Below are 24,359 nucleotides of genomic sequence, written 5' to 3'. Positions count from 1 at the left end.
AGGTATGGTCTTACTAAGGCTTTATAGAGTGGTATTAGTACCTCACTTTGTTCTCTCACTCTATTACTTTCCCTCAGACTAGCTCCCCTCATCAGGTTGCTTTGAGGAAGTAGAGGAGGAAGAAGAGGTTGGTTAGGAGTTTGCCTTTGTCCTTGGGGGATCTGCTCTCGCCACACTTAGCACTCCATCAGCAGGCATTATGCAGTTGCTCAGAGGCTATTCTAGAGCAGTCTTGGGAACCACCTATCAGAAGATGAGTTGTAGTGCATTAGAGTTGAATTACTACAGATCAAGTGGAGTGAACTTCACTATGTTGAAGGGTATTGATTACTGAGCTACACCATTACAAACAATAAAGTTTCTGCTCAGTTCAGTTGCTGAGATAATGTGTGTAATCCTTAAATGGTCAAAGGATGCCTAATTTTAATGAAAACAGTTGTGAAGCAGCTATTTGAGGCTATGTTCCAACAATTAAAACTATATTGCCTCGGTTTTTTTTTTGTTTTTTTTTTTTAATTTGATTTATATGCCGCCCTTCTCCGGAGACTCAGGGCGGCTTACAATGCGTTAAGCAATAGCCTTCATTCTTTTGTATATTTTATACAAAGTCAGCTTATTGCCCCCACAAACTGGGTCCTCATTTCACCTACCTTAGAAAGGATGGAAGGCTGAGTCAACCTTGAGCCTTGGAGAGATTCGAACCAGCAGAAATTGCAGGCAGCTGTGTTAATAACAGGGTGCACTAAACCACTGTACTATCAAGGCTCTTGGTTTCTGATGTGTAAATGGTTGGTTTCTGATGTGTAAATCACCATGAATGTATAGATTAGAAATAGTTCAAAGTTACAACAGAACTCCCCCCCACCAAAGGGACTACTGATCTGGATTTAAACTTTGATATCTGCCTCCCCCCCCCCCATTCATAGCTGCTTGCGGCACCCCACAGTCAGATGATTGTGATTTATATTAGCTTTTTTTCCCTCGAAACCAGCATTTACTCTTAGTTTCTATCACAAAACCGTAGCGAACGATAGGTTTGCTTAATGACCACCACAATGAAAGTCGTAAAATTGGACCTAGCTGTGTGGTGATCTGCTTTACAACCATCATAATTTACCACCAATATTTGGGGCTCAATTAGGGTTGTAAGTCGAGGACTACCTGTATGTTTCTTCTCAGCTCATATGCTTTGATCCTTTCAGATTTATCTAGTGCCAGTACATGGGGGAAACATTTGAAAAAGCATCCCTAAATCAAAGTTTACTGTGGGCATGTCCAAACTTTATGATCCGTTCCAAAGATTTTACCTGTGGTACAGATTGCACTATTCATAGCATTCATTTTGCATTCATACAGTTGTTATTTATACATGCTAACTAGGAAGGATTGAATACAATTCTACTTCTCCATCACACGGGAACTAGAGAACTATTAATATGATAGAAACACTGACAAGATTGTACTTTGTCTTCTCAATCCAAATCAGAATCTTTCTCATCCTCCTGTCCCACTTTATCTTCTACTTCACAAACCCTTTTTTGTGTTTATTTTTTGTGTCTTCCTTTTTATTTCCAGTAGGATTTTTCTATAGACATGACTTTTTCATTGTTATTTGCAAAACCACTACACAAATATTACTAAAAATAAGAGCATACAAAAGAGAAATATAAAAAAATCTATGTATGAGATAATTTTATTTAGTTTTCATGGTGGCTGCTTTTGTACCCAACTTTGTTTACTGTTTTTAACCTTTTATAGGTTTTGTTTTCATGCTGCTTCATATCTGATCCAATATTAACTATTGTTGCCATTTCAAATGATGTTCTATTCTTTGCAATGCATACCTGTGGGATACTTTATCTTATAACAAACCTGTCTATCTAGCTAAGCTTTTTTCTGTTGGAGAAGCTTTCTGTGATTGGAATAAATTATGCATATCTGTTTTGTGTGTACATTGCATTCTGTCTGAATCATTGCTTTCCTATCATTGCAATATCTTCATTTTTGAGAAGGAAGTAGACCAAGAGAAGGAACTGACCATGGGATCATATTCCAGCAGCTATAGGAGAATGAGAAATCACAACTGGAAGCCGATCACATGCTCACAGAGAGTAACCCCCAATTTCCTTTCATTTACAAAGCAGTTTAAACTCTGGCATATTTTTTATTTTGACAGAGAACCTCCATTGCCACAGAAGAAGCCAACGGTGATCTCAAACCAAAGAACCGACATAAATGGGGCCACATTACTGGAACACTAAAAAGTTCTGAGGAGTGGGATACTGTGGAAGAGAGTGCTAGGAAGTCTTCCCTCAGCAGAATGGATTTTAAAAACAAAGGGCAGAGTGATGATGCTCTTTGTAGGTAAGCTTTTGAATTCCTGTGTATTTGGACTTCAACTCCCAGAATTCCCCAGCCAGCCAGCCATTCCTATCCTAATGATATATTTTAAAAATAAGGATGGGCAACATATGGCTTCTCTGATGATGGAGGACTATTAGCCATGTTGGCTAGAGCTGATAGGAAGTTCAGACATCCTTGTTGGGCTGCATATAGCTCCTCCCTGATTTTATAGGCTATATTCCATTCCTGCTTAATGTAAGATCAATTAAAAGTTGAACTTAGTAATATCCTTTTCTTTGGAAATATGAATGCACAAATTGTATTGTCACCATGTGTGCAGCCAGTTTGTACTCCTACAGAGCGCAAAATCACATTTTCAGTATCCTGTGTAAATATGCATTTGTGTGTCATGTGGTGATTTTGCTCAGTTAACATACAAAGATCTCTTGATGTTAAGGTAAAACTGCCTCATCAATAGCTATTCAGACTGTTCAATAGCTATCTAGCTGTTTGTTCACATATTTATTTAGAAATGTATCCAAATTGGTTTAATGGAGCTTACTCTCAGAGAAGAACAACTTAGTGACGTGTCTATTAAGACACATCACTAATTGACACATCACTAATTATGTGCCTATTTCCTTCACTGGAGACTCCTGTCCTTGCATAACAAGTATGTGGTGGAGCAGGGCAAAAGTTATTCGAACATTATGTCTCTTTTTCTATGTGACCTTAATTAATCATTTTAGGATGTAGTTACTTTTGGTATTCGAGCATCAGAAAAACGTGTGTTGGAATTTGCACTGAACCTTTAGTTTTCGTTTTAGATTTTTATCCCACCTTTTATTTTATATGCAACTTAAGGCAGGACCGCCTTCTACTACCGAATGCCTCCCACCGTCCGATACGCTCTCACAGAGAGGGCCTCCTCAGGGTGCCGTCGGCCAAGCAATGTCGGCTGGCGACCCCCAGGGTGAGAGCCTTCTCTGTGGGGGCTCCTGCCCTATGGAATGAGCTGCCCCCGGATATAAGAAGGATCCCCAACCTCTGCGCCTTCTGTCGTGCTCTGAATACTCTATTGTTCAATCAAGCCGGCCTGATCGAATAAATTAAAGGGTTTTAATTGGTTTTAAAGGGGTTTTAGCTAAGGGTAAATTGCTTTAATTTATTTTAACGGTTTTTAATTTTTGTGATGGGTTTGTTTTAATATGGCTTTACACTGCCCTGAGTCCTTCGGGAGAAGGGCAGTATAGAAATGTAATCAAATCAAATCAAATCAAGGCAGCAACCATACCAATACTCCTTCCTTCTTCTGTTTTCCCCCCACAACAGCAGCCCTGGAACGATTCAGTTGAACCTTCTTTTGGTCAGGGGGAAAAAAAAGCATGTGAATTGATATAGAGGGGTGTATTGTGAGCGTCTGAAGTGAGTTATTTGTTTTTGGTTACAGATTTGAAAGTATTTTGGATCTGAAATCTTCAGCCTGCATAGGGACAGGAAACAGCGCACCTTCCTATCTTCAACAGGACATGCCAACATGCCAAGTTTCTGCAGCCAAACAACATTACTTGAAACATTCTAGGTATTTACCTGGTTAGTAAAACAAGCAAACCCAAACCATAATCTTTACTGTAATATTTCATAAGAAATGGCATTTAGATTGGGAGGGGGAGGAGTACCATATGAATTCACAACCTCAAATTGCTTGTTGTATAAATACTTGTTTTTGTTTCCTTTGCTCATGTGTCCAAATAGCAGCAGATATTTTAAACGGCTGACTTTTCAAAATGTTATAAATTTGCTCTACCATGTGAAAGCAGTATCTTTATTGTGGGCTTTGCGGACAATATTTTCCAAGATTAAATTCTATTCAGTTTATGAACTGTATGATTACTTAGGCCATCCTTCCTCCACAGAGCTCAGTCTATTTTTTGATAGTAGCTGGTTTACTTTCACAGAAATCCTGTGAATTATGCCAGATTTCAAAGGAGCAAGTTGCTCAAACTGTTGAGTTTCAAAGTTCAACAGAAATTGGTCTTGTCTAAAACTTGAAATGTATCACAAATGACTTCCCCCCTTTGTAAATTGTCAAAATATAGCTTGCAAAAGAGGCAGGCAACATTAGCCTTTCTGTCGCTCCCAGAAAATATACCACCAAAGCAGCAAACAGAAACTGAATTTCCCATCAGTTTTTGGTAGAAAGCATTTTAAAGGGATGTCAACTTTTGTTGCCTTAACACACCCAAAAGCAAGCAAAATAATTCTCCCCTCTAATCAGACAATGATCTCTTCTTTCATTGTGGCTCTTAACCGCATCCTTCAAAAATATAAAATAAAATAAACAAAAGCCTACAATAATTAGCTGGCGGAAGGTTGGTCACCTTGCTCTATAGGGTCAGCAACTGCAATCAGACAGCTTTTCAGACAAAGCAATGGTGATATCCAAACTAAATGGTGTATCTATCATAACTAGACAGAATGCAAACTTGTGGTTTTGTGTTGAAACTCAGGAGGACATTGGGAAGTCATCATCTGGTTGAAAACTAAGAATGCCAAAGAAAGATCTTTTGTGCTAATTAGTAGTCAGTTTTCACAATATATTTGCACCATCCAGCTGTTTAAATTAACTAAGTAAAGTGACACAATGTTGTCTCTGAGCAGTCCACTTTGCCATTTCTTCATTATTCCAGCATCTCTTTTTTCTTTTCTCTAAAGCCACATACTGATTAACTGTCCAAATGTCTGGATTCCTTCTAAGAAGAAACAAACTTCTAAGAATATTCTTATTCTGAAAAGAATAATCGGCACCAATCAGCAGTAACATTTGGCAAATAAGTTAGTTGGGAATTACAATAGCACAGAAATAGAAGAGAAAAAGATATATTAATATATAATATATCTGTGGCATTTTAACAGCTGTCTTGTTTTGACTTTAGGAATAAGTCCAAGAAATAATTTGGTATCTAGTTCAAGCAAAGATTCTGTCCTACCAAATCCATGGCCAAGTTCTAGTTTGCCTAGAAAGACGTCGGCAACGGCAGGCGGGATCACCAGGCTGAATACTAGTAAGAAGTGTTACTGAAATATCTGCAGGATTTACTAAAGTCATTCTGATCCCCACCATTACCAGTTTTCTGAATGGGATACTTCTAAAAGATCCCTGAACCAAGACCTTAAAGGCATTCTTAGTTTGACTGAGTTCATTGTGTACTTTCTTCCTAATAATTCTGGATAGAATTACAGTCTTTGATTTCCTATGAATTGGACCTTTAAGATTATTATGACAAAAAAAATCACTCCTTTTTAAAATTAACAGTATGCCTTTCACTGTCAGTTCAGAAAGTCTGCTGGCTATAGTACAATCTTGGCCCATTGCTAGTGTATTATATTTCATTCAGGTTGCTGCTTTATGTAACCTTATCAGAGAAATGAAGCTAAGAGAAATGATGAAGCATCATTTCATATGGACCGGGGTTTATTACAAGGATAACAGCTTCCAATAAGCATCATTTTTAACGAAAGAAGTGGGGATAGTGTTCCTTTAGAGCATGGGTGTCAAACTTGCTGCATTGCTGTCATGTGATGTGTCGCGACATTTCCCCCCTTTGTGGAGCTGGGATAGGCGTGGCCTGCGCATGACACATCTGGCCAGCGGGCCGCCAGTTTGACACCCCTTCTTTAGAGATTGATGGCATGGGTATTTTTCCCCATAGGTTATTAAAACAAGACCCTTAAAATATAGCTCAATATATATATAAAATTGGGGCTTATTATGCTGATTGAAATAATGTTTGCATTTGAAGTTATGTTAATTAAATGCCAGTGTCTAACATATTTGGATTAGGCATTAACTGATGTTACTTTTAAAGAATCAATTGCAAATGGTGTATGGTGGCTAAGGAATGTTTATCTTGACCTTCTGCATTGATGCATCCCCTTTCTTTTTGTAATTTATTTTAGATTGCACAGGATCAAGTGGCCTACTGGGTGCTTATGTCCCTTCCTTTCTGAAAAAAGAAGTTGGCTCTGCTGGCCAGAGAGTGCAGTTGGCACCAATTCTTGATCCGTCTCCTGCAGATTCATCTTCTCGTAAGCTCTGTTTCCCTCTGGAAATGATGATATGCACTATGATAGTAAAGCCACCGCTCTAGAAACTCTGGCATTTCGTTTGAGAAATCCTCACAGTTCACAGCTTCTTGGGCTTCAACTCGATGTTAATTGGGCAACCAGCCAGGCAAACCTCATGTTAATAAGTAACTGCTTTGAAAGGATCTTTTCTTTTGGAAACTTTTGACTTTTTGTGTTGGACAGTCAAAAACAACAAGAAATATAGATGCTTATATTGTATGCTCTATTGTGCCTTGCACTGTTCTACATAATAATGTTCTCTTCCAGTAAAAGAGGATATCCGTAGCTCAGAGTTGAATGGTGGAGTGCTAAGTGGTCTCTGAGCTTGGTTGTTTGTTTGCAGGTGTTTCATTACCCCACTAGCAGTGATAATGAGTATGGGGCTTGCTCTGCCAATGTTGGTGGGGGTTGGTTTTATCCTTGATAGTTCCTTGATAAAGGCACTGCTTTTAGCTTGACTGTTTGTCAGGTGTTAATCCCTGATTATGCAGGTGTTGACTGCTGGAGAATATATGTTCTGGTTTTACTGTTTCCTTTTTAGGGATTTTTATTGTCTCGTTTGAATGTTATGTATTAAAATTTAGATAAACTGGGATTAACATTCAACAAACAAGTAAATAGCAAAAGAACAAAACCAAGAATCAGGAAAACATAACTAATCAGAAAATGTTCTCTTCTTCAGTAGAGAAGTGTGCTCTTGAATATGACCAGTGCTTTTTCTATATTTGGAACTTGGGAATTCATCTTGGTTTTTCTTTCTCTTTTTTAGAACATTTCTAGTTCTTACAGTAGCAAAGACTGCTTAGACAATGCCCAAATAAGTCTTCATAAGGCAAAAGAGGCTTCTGCCTTATGCTCTCCTTATGACTATGCTCTCCTTATGACTATGGGTACTACTAATAGAATAAGTTATAGTATCAAAGGTCCTTGGTGTTCTTTGACCTTGGTTATTTATTTGCAGACATTTCATTATCCAAACAAGGTAATATCATCACTATCTGATGATCCTAGCATTGATGATGTTACCTAGTTTTGATAATGAAATATCTGCAAGAAAACAACCAAGCTCCAAAAGCACCAAAGACCTCTTATTTCAACCCTGGGCTACAAATATTCTCCTTTGTTGATAAGTTATTGTATGTTAACCAGAGATTGTCATTTGGGGGGGGGGGGGGTAGGGAGGGGCTTTTTGAAGCAGAGGTATAAGGAATGTGTTTTTGTTTTTTAAAACTCACCTCTGGGAGCTGCACAGGATAAATTGAAAGATTCAGTGGAGAGATTTTAGTTTAGTTTGAAGAAAAATATATGGATTAAGCTATGTGGAAACCTTACACAGCTATTGCATTGTTGAATTTCTCTTGAGCTTGGCTTTTGGGGGGTAGATGTTTCATTGCCCAACTGCTGCCTTTTAGGGAAGTGAGGTTCATTCATTGGGAGGATTATGCCTGCTCTGGTCCTGGATGGATGGTCCTATTTTAGGACCATTATTTCAAGTGATTGATGGTGATTATTTATTTAGCTGAGAAGAGTCTGTCTTATGGGCATGTTGGTTCTGCCTTATTGTGATGGTATGTGGGAATGACCTTAAGCGGCAAAAGGAAGACCCCCCCCCAGCCCAGTCTGATAACCAGCAGCTCAGTCTGCAGGTGGAAAAAAAAACACCATGAGAAGCATTTCAGGAGGGACCTTTTCCAGAGACTACAACAAGAGGAGATTGCAAGGTTTTGCTTAATGTAACCTTACAATAAAGATAGTGCTGTTACTACTGGTTGTGCTTCTTGTCTGGACTACCTCACAGGGCTAACACCTCTGTGACCAACACCTGTGTAATGGGATGCCTACAGAGCTATCAACACCAGAATTATTAGGAAGAAAGTACACAATGAACTCAGTCAGACTAAGAATGCCTTTAAGGTCTTGGTTCAGGGATCTTTTAGAAGTATCCCATTCAGAAAACTGGTAATGGTGGGGATCAGAATGACTTCAGTAAATCCTGCAGACGTTTCAGTAACACTTCTTACTGGTATTCAGCCTGGTGATCCCGCCTGCCGTTGCCGACGTCTTTCTAGGCAAACTAGAACTTGGCCATTGTAGTTTTTATAATTAAAAAGACAGCATTTTGCTTGCCTGTTGATTAAATTGTTATTAGGAGAGGAACTCTTTCCTACCATTCCCTATTCTGATATAGAATATCACCCCTCCCAACTATATTTTATTTGGGAAGAACAGTGTCAAAATCTGAATAGATTTTGGATGAACCAAGACCCAACCGTGTCTCCTATTTGCAGAATTCTGAATCCAGTGCTTTAATTTGAAATAGGATGCTTTAATCCGAGTTCCGCGTCTGACTGTCACCTTGACTTGCTCCTTCTTTTTCATGTTCTTCTTCTTCATTTGTAGATTACAGTTCCATGAAGACTATCAGAGCTCATATTGTGAGGCCATCATTTAACATATCTATGAAAAGCACACCAGGGTTGCTGCCGGCCCCACCTCCTGTTCAACCAGTGCATGGAAGGATTGACTGGTCTTCAAAATATGCTGCTCACCGCTGAATGATGGGATGGAGCATGCCTTCCATGACATTGGCTAAACATCCAGTCTCCTGTAACATTTCTTCTGTCCATTTTTTCTATGACTGCGACATTTCAGGACCTTTTAAGAGAGTTTACTTTTTAGTTGTATGTATTTGAATGCAAAGTTGTGTAACTTTTGTATTGTTCTTATTTTATGATTGAGGCATTTATTTTCATAGGACCAATGCACATTTGTATATCAGCATAGAATTGTGGAATTTTTTTTTTTGGTCCGGGGGGTTTTCTAAATAACTTTTAAAATTCACATTTTTAGAAAGAAAAGGATTTTTTCTTTTCTTTTTTGATCACATTTTATATAAACGAATAAATGTAGCAATAAGGCAGTATTTAATATAATTACGATACGGTTCATACTGTAACGACATTTACCAAATATTCTATAAGTTAAGTTTCTGAATATGGTATGCTGGGCAAATAACCCACTGAGTAGCTACCTTCTTCTCTAACTCCATAACGAAATAGCCACAGTGATGGTACAAAGCTTCACTTTTCTGTAGTAAAATATGAGATGGGCATTTTGTTTTTACATGACTGGGAATTATTAGAGCCAGTGTATAAAATCAACAGAGCACAATCTTGACACCCCCCCCCCCAGTTGTATAATTTTAGGATATAGATGGTAAAATGTACTTTTGGCAGGGAAAGAGGTATGTTCTTTAATTATATTTTGAACAGTATTTGGTCAGAGTATCATATCTCTATGGCAGAGGTCTTCAAACTTGGCAGCTTTAAGACTTGTGGACTTCATAGCATAGCTGGCTGGAGAATTCTGGGAGTTGAAGTCCAGAAGTCTTAAAGCTGCCAAGTTTGAAGACCTCTGTTGTATGGAATTCTAAAGTTACTGGTTGGTATAATTCACCATAAGCATTACAACATGATTCTGCTCATTGTTAATGGCAGTGAAATATTAAAGTAGTCATGTACTAGGATGGTCACATTTGGACCCCATGCCATTTCATACTTAACACTAGCCTCGTTTCACAGTGAAAACTAAATTTATTATAGGGGATCCTGCTTCAGTTGCGAGCAATATGTTTTGTAGGGTAGTAAGTCTTGGAAACTATTTAAAGCAATATTAAATATGACAAAGCTGGGTTTGTAGAGTAATATAATGAAGTATAAAGTATTAAAATAAGTACCAGCGGCAGCATCAGAGTTGAAGATTTTTATATATTCATAGCCTACATTTTATTTTTAATTCCTTAGCTTTCCTTTTGCCCAAATGCAATTTTGTTGCTTCAGTATAAAGTGAGTAAAAAAATTTCTTTCATATAATTAAAGGCTTACTTTCAGGAATAAGTTGACATTGCTGATTTTTAGAGTATTTAGAAGTAAGTTTCATCCCTTCTAGAAATCAACATAGGGGGTTGGGGTTGTTTTTTTCTGGGTGGGTTTTTTTTTTTTTTTTGGTACATCAGAAGTGGAAATCTTGGAGCTTTGGGATGGAAAAAGGTAATAAAAGTTACAGTGCATTATTTTAAAGAAAAAGAATCCAGGTGTTGAAGTTCAGTGGCCCTATCTCCTCTTATGCTGGAAAAAAAGAGGAAGAATTAAACTCTATGCATGTCAAATCACAGAGAAGGCTGGAGGCTGCATCTTCTCAGGGAGAAATAATAATCCCAAATAAGCATTCCAGTTAAGTCTTGGATGTAGCATCCATCTCTCTTCTGTAGTGCTGTTTTCTAGACCCCTCAGTCTGTTGCATGCTATTTACTTCTCTTTTTCATAAAACTGACACTGTAGATAGAAAAGCTACAGTTTGTATATGTTAAGTTCTCCCTATTAAGACAATTAGTTCAATAGCTAATCAAGTATCTGTCTTTTGTGCTGGATCTGAAAACTCCAGATTAAAGCTGGAAAAAAGCACTCCTTTGTTCGGACACCTTGTTGATACCTTCTTCCTCATTGGTTGCAGCAGAGTTTTCCTCCCTGGTGCTGCTCAACTTGTGAGAAGCAACAATGTAGCAGAACTGTCAATATAAATCAGAATTGTTCAATCACAGTTGATTACTAAAGGCAACAATTAATGTCAAAGACAACAGAAGTTCCTTGGAAAATAACATTTTCAACAAGGCTAGTCCAATATTATCCTAAGAGAGCAGGATTCCCCCCCCCCAAAACAGATGTGCTATATAAATTGATCAGCATTTATGCTGAAGACAAAAATATGCAAACTCCTCTAGCCATTTTCACTGGTGTTGGATTTTATGCTTTTTCTAAGTTGTAAAAAAATCTGCAGTGTTTAAAAATATCTCATTGTCTAAATTGAAATTATATACCAGCTACATTTGGCCATTAGTTATTTTGAGAAACCACTAAATAATATAATCATATAGTGAAATATGCACAAAAGCAATCTATGCCACTATAGTCCTCCATAGTTCTTTCTGTCTGGAAGGAAGTAACCCGGAAAGGAAAAAAAAAACCCGGAGCCATTTTAAAAAATTCTATCAAAAACGTGAGATGATTTAAGAAGAATGCATGCATAATTAATGGTAAAATTAGATTTGTACCAGATAAAAACTGCAAACTCATTCATATACTCATGCAGCAGATCAGAACTTGAAAGATAAATGCTCCCTTTATCCTATTTTAAAGTAACCCAAACCTATCTATTTCTCATTTATTTAAACCATCCTTAATATAATTACTCATTGTAATACATTCCTGGGAAGTTACTTATGAGTAAACAAAGTTTCTGTCATCCTATTGAGCAATACTTATTCATAACATTTGTTGAGGATATAAAAATAATTCTGTTAATACTTCTGTCAGTACAAATTTATCAGTGTTGAATGAGGTTACTATATTGCCATCAGAAATCTATGACTTGCAGATCATTGCAGCCATAGAAAGCTTTAGGTATTTTTTAAAATAAAAGTATTGTGTCCTGTGGTTGAGAACAGTAGGTATAGAAAGTATTAAAATTTAATTTGAATAAGCAGGTGTATCTGACAAATGAAAATTGTCCATTTTTTCCTCCTTTGTGTTTGTGCTTGCTTCTTTTTCTATCTCAGAAAGTCCTTTCCAAAATAAAATTATTTAAACATTGTTTGATTACTGTTTCATAATTTCTGCAATAACAAATGTGGTGGTTATTTCCTAAATACTCTTTGAAAAGAAATACACTTTGAAGTCTTCTGGTTGCTGTGTAATTGAAAATATATATCACATTTTTCCAAGGTGATTTATTTGCTCTTAGGAAATAATGATGAAAATATTTATAATCGAAAAGTGAAGAGCTAAAATGGCTCTCAAAATTAACTAGCTAAGAGCCAGTTGTGAGTTTTTATGATTGTGAGAAATTCTGTAGAGTATTAAGTATCAGAAGTACTCAGAGCATGCAATAATTGCCGTTTTATTAGTAAACCAAATGTTCTAGCTGAACAAGGAATATGGCAAGAGAAACTAGCTATTCCTCTAAATGAGATTTTTTCCCCAGTAACTGCATGTAGTGTAGTGTATAAAATATAGTGCACAGTATAGAATATGTTTAAATGAAAGAGGCTGCACCAGTGGTGGGTTGCTACCCCGGATCGGGCGAACCAGTAGCGGCGTGGGAGGCTTTGCCCACCTGCACATGCACAGAAGCGTCGCACATGAGGGTGCTTGTGCCCACGAGCAAACCATAGCAACAGGTTTTGAAACCCGCCCCTGGGCTGCATATGGCTTTTTTAAGCATTTTTTAAAAAACCTCCTTTGAATGCATACATTTGCATGCATCTATGTCTCTATCTGTATGCATATAAATAATCTTCAAAATCTTCTACTTCCATAGCTTTACTTCTAAAAAACACAAGAACAAGTCCTTATGTAAAATTAACATTCCCCCAATCGCAATGACAATTATATAGCTGATAAAAGAAAGGGCTGCATTTCTCAAAAAGATGGGGGCATATAGGAAAATAAACCTTGAAACTTCCACTCAAAAGTCTTCCCTTTTGTTTAAAAAGAAAAGAGCAAAAGAAAACCCTGATACTTCAAGTAAAACTCCAGTGTTTTGTTTGTTAGGTCCATTGTGAGACATTGAAATTCCTGATATGCTCAGGTACTTCAGATAATAATACAGAATATTTACCTGGGCATGGAGAAATCTGATTTTTATATTTCTATTTTTATTCCTCCCTCTCACAATACCTTGAGACTGTTAAGGGCTGAATGGGAATCAACAGAGCTGAAACATCCCTGGCAAGACAGAATGCGTCTGGGTTTGGACTTTTTTGGTCCATGGAGAATTGCCCTCTCTGGTCTTGGATAAGATCACACCACCCCAGACAGACCTGGTGGGTAATCTGGGGATTCTCCTGGACTCATACGACTCCTGCTCAAGGAGCAGGTGGCAATTGTGGCCAAGAGGGCCTTTACACAATTGCAGATTGTGCATTAGTTATTCCCTTTCCTGGATCAGCAATCCCTGCTTACAGTCACTCCTATTTTGACTGCAATATGCTCTACGTGGAACTTCTCTTGACAAGTATCCAGAAGCTACCATTGGTTCAAAATGTGGCAGCCTGCATGGCTCTGTGCAAGTCTAGATTTGCTCATGTGTGATCTTTCCTGCGGGAGCTGCATTGGCTACCAGTTTGCTTCTGGGTCCAATTCAGGCAGCTGGCTGTCACCTTTAAAGACCTACATAGCTTGAGGCTAAGTTATTTGAAGAGCCGTCTTTTCCCAGTTATATCTACCCAACCCACCAAAGCAGGGAGGCAGGGTATGTTATGGGTCCCTTCTGTTAAAGAGGTCCATCTGGCAGGGCCAAGCAGAAAGGCTTTCTCCATGGTGGCTCTCTCCCTAATGTGGAACATCATCCCTGCTGGAGTAAGATTGGCTCCCATTTTGACACTCTTTCAAAAGGACCTGAGGACACGGTTTTGCCAACGAGTCTGGGGACCTCAGTATGGAACCCATTGAGTGGTTGGTTTGATTGTTGTCACCATGGGGGGTGGGGGTTTATTGGTTTTTGCACTAGAGTTTTATTTTTTTAAGCCACCCTGAGTCACTGTAAGTTGGGTGGTCATACATTTATTAATAAATAATAAATCCCTAAATACATTTTGGGTGTCACATAATACTTTTGTTGGTTGTTGATATTTGAGCTGAATTTTCACTATTTCTAGATTTTTGTAACTTCCATCAATGGTTAAGCACAAACAATTGAATGGTTAGGTACTAATGCAATGCAGCACTTTATCCATCAGTAATTTTGAAGATTTTTTCTTTATTTACAAAAGACTTTGTACAATGATAATCTTAAGAAAGCTATCAATAGAATCTAAGTCTCCATCACCACTGAAGCAGCCTCTGCATTTACAAAATGATGTTTTCCCAATATACACTGCTCAAAACAATAAAGGGAACACAAAAATAAGACATCCTAGATCTGAATGAATGAAATATTTGTAGTAAATACTTTGTTCATTACATAGTTGAATGTGCTGACAACAAAATCACACAACAATTATCAATGGAAATCAATGGAGGTCTGGATGTGGAGTTACACTCAAAATTAAAGTGGAAAAAAACACTACAGGCTGATCCAACTTTGATGTAATGTCCTTAAAACAAGTCAAAATGAGCTCAGTAGTGTGTGTGGCCTCCACATGCCTGTATGACCTCCCTACAACGCCTGGGCATGCTCCTGATGAGGTGGCGGATGGTCTCCTGAGGGATCTCCCACACCTGGACTAAAGCATCCCCCAACTCCTGGACAGTCTGTGGTGCAACGTGGCATTGGTGGATGGAGCACGACATGATGTTCCAGATGTGCTCAATTGGATTCAGGTCTGGGGAACGGGCAGGCCAGTCCATAGCATCAATGCCTTTGTCTTGCAGGAACTGCTGACACACTCCAGCCACATGAGGTCTAGCATTTGCGTGCATTAGGAGGAACCCAGGGCCAACCGCACCAGCATATGGTCTCACAAGGGGTCTGAGGATCTCATCTCGGTACCTAATGGCAGTCAGGCTACCTCTGGCGAGCACATGGAGGGCTATGCGGCCCCCCAAAGAAATGCCACCCCACACCATTACTGACCTACTGCCAAACCGGTCATGCTGGACGATGTTGCAGGCAGCAGAACGTTCTCCAGGGCGTCTCCAGACCCTGTCATATCTGTCACATGTGCTCAGTGTGAACCTGCTTTCATCTGTGAAGAGCACAGGGCGCCAGTGGCGAAGGGCAATCTTGGTGTTCTCTGGCAAATGCCAAATGTCCTGCACGGTGTTGGGCTGTAAGCACAACCCCCACCTGTGGACGTCGGGCCCTCATACCACCCTCATGGAGTGTGGCCCGCTGGAGGTCATTTTGCAGGGCTCTGGCAGTGCTCCTCCTGTCCCTCCTTGCACAAAGGCAGAGGTAGCAGTCCTGATGCTGGGTTGTTGCCCTCCTACGGCCTCCTCCACGTCTCCTGATGTACTGGCCTGTCTCCTGGTAGCGCTTCCATGCTCTGGACACTACGCTGACAGACACAGCAAACCTTCTTGCCACAGCTCGCATTGATGTGTCATCCTGGATGAGCTGCACTACCTGAGCCACTTGTGTGGGTTGTAGACTCCGTCTCATGCTACCACTAGAGTGACAGCACCACCAGCATTCAAAAGTGACCAAACCATCAGCCAGAAAGCATAGGAACTGAGAAGTGGTCTGTGGTCACCACCTGCAGAACCACTCCTTTATTGGGGATGTCCTGCTAACTGCCTATGCTTTCCACCTGTTGCCTATTCCATTTGCACAACAGCATGTGAAATTGATTGTCAATCAGTGTTGCTACCTAAGTGGACAGTTTGATTTCACAGAAGCGTGATTGATTTGGAGTTACATTGTGTTGTTTAAGTGTTCCCTTTATTTTTTTGAGCAGTGTATATCTCAGGCTGTCACAATAAAATTCTTCACAGGTGTTGCACTATCTTAGGGGCATTATATGGTTGACCTCTAACATAAATTATTACATCTTCCAACATTAGCACTTTCATGAAAAGTATCTCCTTATATAACATTAGAGGATTTAAATTTCTATTACTTTATTCTTTCTCTATTTTTTTGTAATCAAAATAGTTTAACTAGTTTTCACAATGTATGAAGAATTTAAAAGCTTGATGAATTCTTTTTTTTTTTTATTGGAAAAGTTTTACAATTACATTTTCTCCCCATTTCCCCCCCCAACCCTCCCTAACCTCCCTAACCCTCCCTAACCCCCCCTAACCCACCCTCCCCCCCCGGACTTCCACAGAATATAATCCAAATCAAAATCCCCTTTTTATAAAACTTGAACCTCTCCTCCCCCAATATATTTTTTCATCTTCACAAAATTCAAATATTTCTATAACCCTTTCAATTAAAAGCTATCTGATACTTCCTAGTTTGATATTTGTTCTGCACATAATCTATCCACTTTTTCCACTCCCATTCGTAAGTCTCTTGTGAGCGATCTTTTGGATATGCTGAAATCTTCGCCATCTCTGCAAAGCTGGCCATCTTCAAAGTCCATTCCTCGATAGTGGGCGTAGCTTCATTTTTCCATTATTGACCTATCAGTAATCTCGCAGCTGTTATCATGTACAATATCAACTTTGTTTCACCCAGTGTAAAACCCTTAACTATACCCAATAAAAACAATTGTGGAGAAAACTGAATTTTTTTCTTCAAAACATTCTGCATGACCCACCAAATTTTTATCCAAAAAGCCTTCACTTTCTTACAGGTCCACCAAACATGATAATATGTAGCATCTAAGCAATCACATCTCCAACATTTTGATTGAACATTAGGGTACATGCACCACAATTTCTTAGGATCTAAATGCCATCTATAAAACATTTTATAAAATTTTTCCCTCAAATTCTGCGACTGTGTAAATTTAACATTCTGAACCCAATTTTTTTCCCATGTTTCCAACATCACTGGTTCTGCAAAATTTTGTGCCCACTTAATCATACAATCTTTAACCAATTCAGTTTCTGAATCCCTTTCTAACAAAACATTATAAAGCCTTTTAATATGCATTGGACCTTTTTCTTTTATATGTCTAACCAATTCTTCCTCATGCAACATAATACCAATTTTTTGGTCCTCTTTCCATCTCAGTTGAAGTTGATTATACTGTAACCAAGTTAGATTAATCCCTTCATCCAACAGTGTCTCTAATGTCTTCAGTTGCCATCTGCCCGCATCTGTAAAAAGAACTTCTTTATATAAAAACCCCCCGAGTGACATTATATTTGTATTCCACATAATATGACCAAGATCCAGCCATAGCGGTATTTTGTAATCCCATTTGAATCGGTGCTTCTTCCAAACTCTTATCAAGGAGTCTCTAAGTATATGGCTTTTAAATACTTTATCCACTTTGTTTTCATAAAATAAGTAAGCATGCCAACCAAATTCAAGATCAAAGCTTTCTATATTCAATATTCCAGTCTTTTTCCTTCCAAACCAATCACTTGCTTGAGTCAGAGCTGCTGCTTCATAATATAATTGTAGGTTTGGAAGTTTAAGACCTCCCCTTTCTGGAACATCTTGCATAATTTTCAATTTCACTCTCGGTTTTTTCTCGTTCCAGACAAACTTATTCAGTCCACTTTGCCATTCTTTCAATTATTTATCACTTTTAAGCACCGGAATCATTTGAAACAAAAAAAGAAATCTTGGCAAAATATTCATCTTAACTGCTGCTATTCTTCCAAGTAAAGACAGCTGCAGTTTTTTCCAAGACTCCATATCTTTCTGTACATCTCGCCACAACACCTCATAATTATTTTGAAACAATTTCATATTTGATTCTGCAACCTGAACTCCTAGATATTTAACCTTTGGTACAATCTCAAAACCTGCCCTCCTTTCAAGTTCGTGTTTTTGATCTTGTGTCATATTTTTAACTATCATCTTAGTTTTTTTCTGGTTCAGTCTAAATCCTGATACTGTACCATAGTCTTTTATAATGTCTTTCATCTGGATTGTTGATTCCATCGGCTGTGTTAGGGTAACAACCAGATCATCTGCAAATGCCCTTATTCTATAGTCCTCTTGCCTTATCACTATACCTTTCAAAGTACTCGAATCCCGTATTGTATTCAACAAGACCTCTAGTGTTAAAATAAATAACAATGGGGATAACGGACAACCTTGTCTTGTTCCTTTCTCAATATTAAAATCTGTTGTCAAACTTCCATTAATAATAATCTGTGCCTTTTGTTCTTGATAAATTGCTGAAACCGCTTGTATAAATTGATCCCCAAAGTACATCTTTTTTAAAGTCTTTAATAGAAAATTCCAGTCCACTCTATCAAAGGCCTTCTCCGCATCCAAGAAAACCAGCACTGCAGGGATCTGTTTATTCTTCTCAAGATATTCCAATAAATCTATAACTTGCCTTACATTGTCCTTCATATATCTGCCCTCTATAAATCCCGCTTGATCATCATGAATCACCTCTTGAATAATTGGCATCAATCTGTTGGCTAATACTTTTGCATATATTTTATAATCATTATTCAGAAGAGATATAGGTCTATAATTCTCAGGTTTTTTAGGACCTGCTTGCTCTTTTGATATCAAAGAGATGTAAGCTGTTTTCCATGATGGGGGTATTTTACCCCCTTGTTGTATGTTACAAAATAAGTCTCTAAGATGTTCAACCATTTCTGCTTGCAAAGTTTTATAATACACTGCAGTTAAACCATCCGTTCCAGGAGCTTTAGCTGTTTTCAATTGTTTAATTGCTGCGATAATCTCCTCAACTGTTATAGGATAATTCATTCTCTCCTTTTGTTGGTTGGTAATTTTTGTAACTCTTTTATTTTCTAAATATTTTTCTATAAGTCCATTCTGTATATCATCTTTAGCATATAGTTTAGTGTAATAATCTACAAAGACTTCTTTAATTAATTTTTGTTGAAAGATTTCTTTCCCTCCAATATCAATGCTATCAATAGTCCGTATACTCTGCTTCTTCCTTAATGTATAAACCAACCATCTGCCCGGTTTATTAGCATTACAAAATGTATTATGCTTCGCATATTGTAAATTTGTTGCAGTTTGTTCCGCCATAAGCATTTGAAATTGATCTTTCAGAAGTTTTATAGCACCACGTATTCTTTCATCTGTTGGATTTTTAATAAGCTTGATGAATTCTTATAGTATATATGTTGCTTGTTTTTTTCACTTTGGGTTCGGTATGGCAAGCATGGCTTCAGTTCCAGTGAGTTCTCACTGATTATTTTATAGTTATTTCAGTTAAAATTAATGACAAAGTTTCAGCACACATTATGCTCTGAAAACATATTCACATTGAAAAGCCCATTTGTTCTTTGTGCACTAATGATTCAAAGCAATTACAATAGGAAGGTTCACTAGCTTCTTCATCAAGCTAGAATCTCAGGGCCCGAGCCTTAGGCTGATGTATGCAACGTCAGGTCTGTGGCTAACAAAGCCCCCCTCATTTGTGAACTAATTCAGGAGGGGAAAGCGGACCTGGCGGGTATTACAGAGACCTGGTTGGGCCATGAAGGGGGGTCCCCCTTGTAGAGATGTGCCCACCAGGTTTCCGTGCATTCCATCAGTCAAGGGCACAGGGTAGGGGTGGAGGGGTGGCAGTTATTATAAAGGAGAGTCTTGATCCTAGGGAGACCACTGTTCCTCAGACAGCCGGATGTGAGTCCCTCCTCGTGAAATGGGGTCATGGGTTACAGATGGGCCTGCTGATCACGTACCTGGCTCCCTGCCACGTAGCAGCAGCCCTGCCTGAGCTCCTCAACGTAATAGCTGGGGTGGCGGTTGAGACTCCTAGGCTTCTGGTCATGGGAGATTTCAACCTGCCGTCCATCGGTGAAAAGTCTGAGGTAGCTCGGGAGTTCTTGGCTTCCATGATGGCCATGGACCTGACCCAGTTAGTTCATGGCCCTACTCACATGGGGACACACACTCTGGACTTGGTTTTTGTATCTGATCAGTGGTTGAATGGTCTAGATATAGGGGATATAGTCATTGAACCCTTGTCATGGTCAGACCATTCTCTCCTTAGGCTTGACTTTCTGTCCGCTACACCCCATTGCAGGGAGGCAGAACCGATTAAGTAGTTCCCCCCCCAGGCACCTGATGGATCCTGATAGATTCCAGATGGAACTTGGGCCATTTCCTGAGACTCTAGCTCACAACTCGATTGAAGACCTGGCGGCAGACTGGGATAGGATGGCTGCTGGTGCTTTGGATCGGGTTGTGCCTTTGCGGCCTCTGACCCAGCGTCGAAGTCGCCCGGCTCCTTGGTTTTCCAAGGAGCTGAGGGAAATGAAGTGCCGGAAAAGACGCCTGGAGAGTAGTTGGAGAGCCAGTCGTTCCGAATCTGACCGAACACTGGTGAGGTCCTATATTAAGACCTACTTAGTGGCGATAGCAGCGGCAAAATATAACTATTTTTCCGCTATTATTGCATCGGCAGATAATTGCCCAGCCGCCTTGTTTAGGGTGACTCGCTCCCTTCTCCACCTGGGAGCATAGGAAGACCCCTTACAAGGTCGAGCTGAGGATTTTGCACAATATCTGCACGATATAATCGCTCAAATTCAGGAAGGCTTGGACTCTGACTGGGTAGGTTCAGACGGAGTGATGGAGGCGGATCTTGAGGATATTATTTGGGATGAATTTGACCCTGTGATCCCTGAAGATGTGGACAGATTACTGGGGAAGTTGAACATGACCACATGTTTATTGGACCCGTGTCCTCCTGGTTGATACTGGCTTCCCAAGAGGTTACACGAGGCTGGCTCCAGAGGATTATAAACGCTTCTCTGAGTGAGGGTTTCTTGCCTTCCACCTTGAAAGAGGCAGTGGTGAGGCCTCTCCTCAAGAAGCCCTCTCTGGACCCAGCTGTTCTAGCAAAATACCGTCCTGTCTCCAACCTTCGCTTTGTGGCTAAGGTTGTTGAGAGTGTGGTGGCACAGCAACTCCCGCAGTACCTGGATGAAACTGTCTATCTAGATCCGTTCCAGTCCGGCTTCAGGCCTGGTTACAGCACTGAAACGGCATTGGTCGCATTGGTTGATGATCTCTGGAGTGCTCGAGATAGGGGCTGCTCCTCTATCCTGGTTCTATTAGATCTCTCAACGGCTTTTGACACTATCGACCATGGTATCTTGCTGCGCCGACTGGAAGGGCTGGGAGTGAGAGGCACTGTTCTACGGTGGTTCTCCTCCTATCTCTCCGACCGGTCGCAGTCTGTGTTGGCAGGAGGGCAGAGGTCAACTTCAAGACACCTTACTTGTGAGGTACCACAGGGGTCGATCCTTTCACCTCTTCTGTTCAACATTTATGTGAAGCCGCTGGGTGAGATCATCTGTGGTTTTGGGGTGCAGTGCCATCTTTACGCTGATGATACTCAGCTGTACATCTCCACCCCAGACCACCCCAATGATGCCCTTGCAGTGATGTCCCAGTGCCTCGAGGCCGTGCAGACTTGGATGGGAAGAAGCAGGCTCCAACTCAACCCTTCCAAGACCGAGTGGCTGTAGCTGCCGGCATCCCGATATAGCCAGCTGATACTATCATTGACTATTGGGGGTGAGACATTGGCCCTCATGGAGAGGGCTCGCAACTTGGGTGTCCTCCTGGACATGCGGCTGTCTTTATCAGGTTCGCCTGATTTGCCAGTTGTGACCCTTTCTAGATCGGGACTCCTTATGCACAGTCACTCATGCCCTCGTCACTTCTCGACTGGACTACTGTAATGTTCTCTACATGGGGCTCCCCTTGAGGTGCACGCGGAGGCCCCAACTGGTCCAGAATGCGGCTGTGCAGGTGATATTGGGAGCGACATGGCGCTACATGTAACACCTCTCCTACGTGAGCTGCACTGGCTCCCAGTGGCCTTCCGAGTGCGCTTCAAGGTGTTGGTTCTTACCTTTAAAGAGCTCCATGGCTTAGGACCTAGGTACCTACGAGACCACCTTCTGCAACCGATAACCTCCCACCAACCAGTACGCTCCCACAGAGTGGGCCTTCTCAGGGTGCCGTCACTTAAGCAATGTCGACTGGTGGTTTCCAGGGGGAGAGCCTTCTCTATGGGGGCACCTACCCTTTGGAACAGGATACCCCCAGGGATACGAATGATCCCAGATCTCCGTACTTTCCGTCGTGCACTTAAGACCTTTCTGTTTCACCAAACCGGGCTGGCATAAATTTTTCTAATTGTCTAAATTTTATGCTAGAAGATCTTAACTTAACTGATGAGCCAAATTGGCTTAATTATTTTAAATTGCTTCTATTTCACATTTTTATATATATGTTTATTTTGACTGTTCACCACCCTGAGTCCTTCGGGAGAAGGGCGGTATAAAAATTAATTAATTAATTAATTAATTAATTAATTAATAGTTAAATAAATAAATAAATAAATAAATAAATAAATAAATAAATAAATAAAATAAGCAAGGAATCTTCCCTTAGGCTTTCAATGACTAATCAGCACTTTGCATTGGTCTGAAAGCATGCTGGCAGTTGATGCTATGACTTCACAACTGATGCTATTTTGGGCTGGCAGGATATGTCCACTAGTAGCTAGTTTAGTTGTTGCACCCTGCACCAGCTGGAGCTTCTTGGTCATTTCCTGAAGCAGCCCCATATGACAGTGGTCCATGTGGGTTGCAGTCAGGACATGAGTTTATTGTCAACCAGTAACTGTTTAGTGCCTGTATATTTTGGTTAAATTATTAATTGAATTAATAATTCCATTTTATTTGTTTGACTTGTTACTTACATTTCCATGCCGTTTCGCTCCAACATTTCTCGGGTATTGTTTACCCAGTGGAAATACAAGTGTGACTTGTACAAAGTCACGACAAACACAAGTCAAATGTGACCCTTATTGGGAGATGTAAAAATCAGAAGAATTGGTGCTGGCTGGCTTTGGCATCATTAGGCTGATCTGGTTGGAAATGGAAATGGTTGTGTGTATACACACACACAAACACATGCACACACCCCTACCTACCTCCTGGTAGAAAGCAAAGAAGAGAAAGGAAACTGGATGGAAGAAGAAAGGATAGCTATATTGGGAAGGAAAGAAAAGGGAAAGGAGAGAATGAAACCAGATGGTGATGGGGCAAAAGAAAAAAGTAAGTCGGGAGCAAGAAAGAAAAAGAGATGTATCTAGATTAGGAGATGACCACGTTGTGACCCAAAGGATGGGTCAAATGCCTCATCAGTCTCGAGTACTTTTGCACTCACAAGAGTGAGTCCAGCCCACCTGGAATTCCATTGACTCCTTTTAGATCAGTAGTTCTCAACCTTCCTAATGCCGCGACCCTTTAATACAGTTCCTCGTGTTGTGGTGACCCCATAAAATTATTCCTAAAACCATTGAAAATATATGTTTTCCGATGGTCTTAGGCGGCCCCTGTGAAAGGGTCGTTCGACTCCCAAAGGGGTTGCGACCCACAGGTTGAGAACCACTGTTTTAGATGAAAGCTATTCTCCTCAGCCACAGCCATGGCCACAGCCTGATCTGTCTTGGTGAAAGTTGGTAAGGAGGAAGAAACTTACGAAGGCAGCCATAGAATCAAGAGAAAAACATACATTATATAGCCAAAGAAAACGTAAGTGTCTTATAAATTCTGCTTGAACCTGAAAAAAAAAAAGACAACTTAAAGCAATCCTGTATCTAGTTCTGGGCTGTTTAGTTAGGACTAACTGCTCTTACATATTTGATAATTTATATAATGTAACAAAGAGGAAATTGTAGCTGTGAAAGCTGAAAAAAAAGAATGGCAAACTGCCACATGCAGCGCCTCACTTGGATGTGTCTGGAGTCTTGGAAGCTTGACTACCCTACGTTCTCCTACAAATGGACCTTGAGCTTGTTTGGAGGTTCTAGCAGGGGAGCGCAGCTATCGTATACCCTTGACCGAAGATCGGTACACTCCTTCTATCTGGGATGGTCGTCCTCTTCCACCGAGCGCGCAGCTTCGGGAGGGACGCACATGGAGCGGTGAGGGAGGAAGGGGACACCCGCCTAGCCAGCCAGATCAGCCGAATCAACCCTGGCGATCAATGGGGTGACAGATGTCGCAGCCAGATCGCCCTCACATCCAAAGAAAGAAGGAGGCCTCGTACTTATATGAAGAATAAAATACTCCTACCTTCGAGGTTATGGTGGTACTAACTTGGCAGGTTTTAAAAATAAAATATATAGTTATTCGTGCGTTGGCAAAAAGACACCGCGAACAAACAGCGATGACTGTGACTTGCAAAATCCGTTTCAGCCGTCCTTAAACGCGTTCCCAAAAGGCTTTGAGAAAAATGCA

The 24,359-nt window shown here is 40.1% G+C and overlaps 1 protein-coding gene across 7 annotated transcripts in view; it reads left to right on the top strand.

Annotated features, from left to right (window-relative positions):
• CILK1 (ciliogenesis associated kinase 1) overlaps window positions 1-12,119 on the top strand; it is a 29,221-nt gene extending 17,102 nt beyond the window's left edge. For 3 of the 7 annotated variants that reach the window (XM_034436722.2, XM_034436721.3, XM_034436724.3), the window contains exons 10-14: window positions 2,177-2,364; window positions 3,794-3,936; window positions 5,280-5,408; window positions 6,304-6,432; window positions 8,872-12,119. In XM_034436722.2, the coding sequence (XP_034292613.1) occupies window positions 2,177-2,364; window positions 3,794-3,936; window positions 5,280-5,408; window positions 6,304-6,432; window positions 8,872-9,026 (744 nt within the window). In that variant the 3' untranslated portion in view covers window positions 9,027-12,119. The remainder of the gene's footprint in view (window positions 1-2,176; window positions 2,365-3,793; window positions 3,937-5,279; window positions 5,409-6,303; window positions 6,433-8,871) is intronic. The other 4 variants (XM_087882454.1, XM_034436725.3, XM_087882455.1 and 1 more) reach the window with 2 other exon arrangements.
• Window positions 12,120-24,359: the final 12,240 nt, after the last annotated feature.

This window comes from Pantherophis guttatus, chromosome 1 (genome assembly GCF_059756535.1).
Source record: "Pantherophis guttatus breed Tessera chromosome 1, ASM5975653v1, whole genome shotgun sequence".
Lineage (NCBI taxonomy): Eukaryota > Metazoa > Chordata > Lepidosauria > Squamata > Colubridae > Pantherophis > Pantherophis guttatus.
This window is presented reverse-complemented; position numbering and strand designations above follow the sequence as displayed.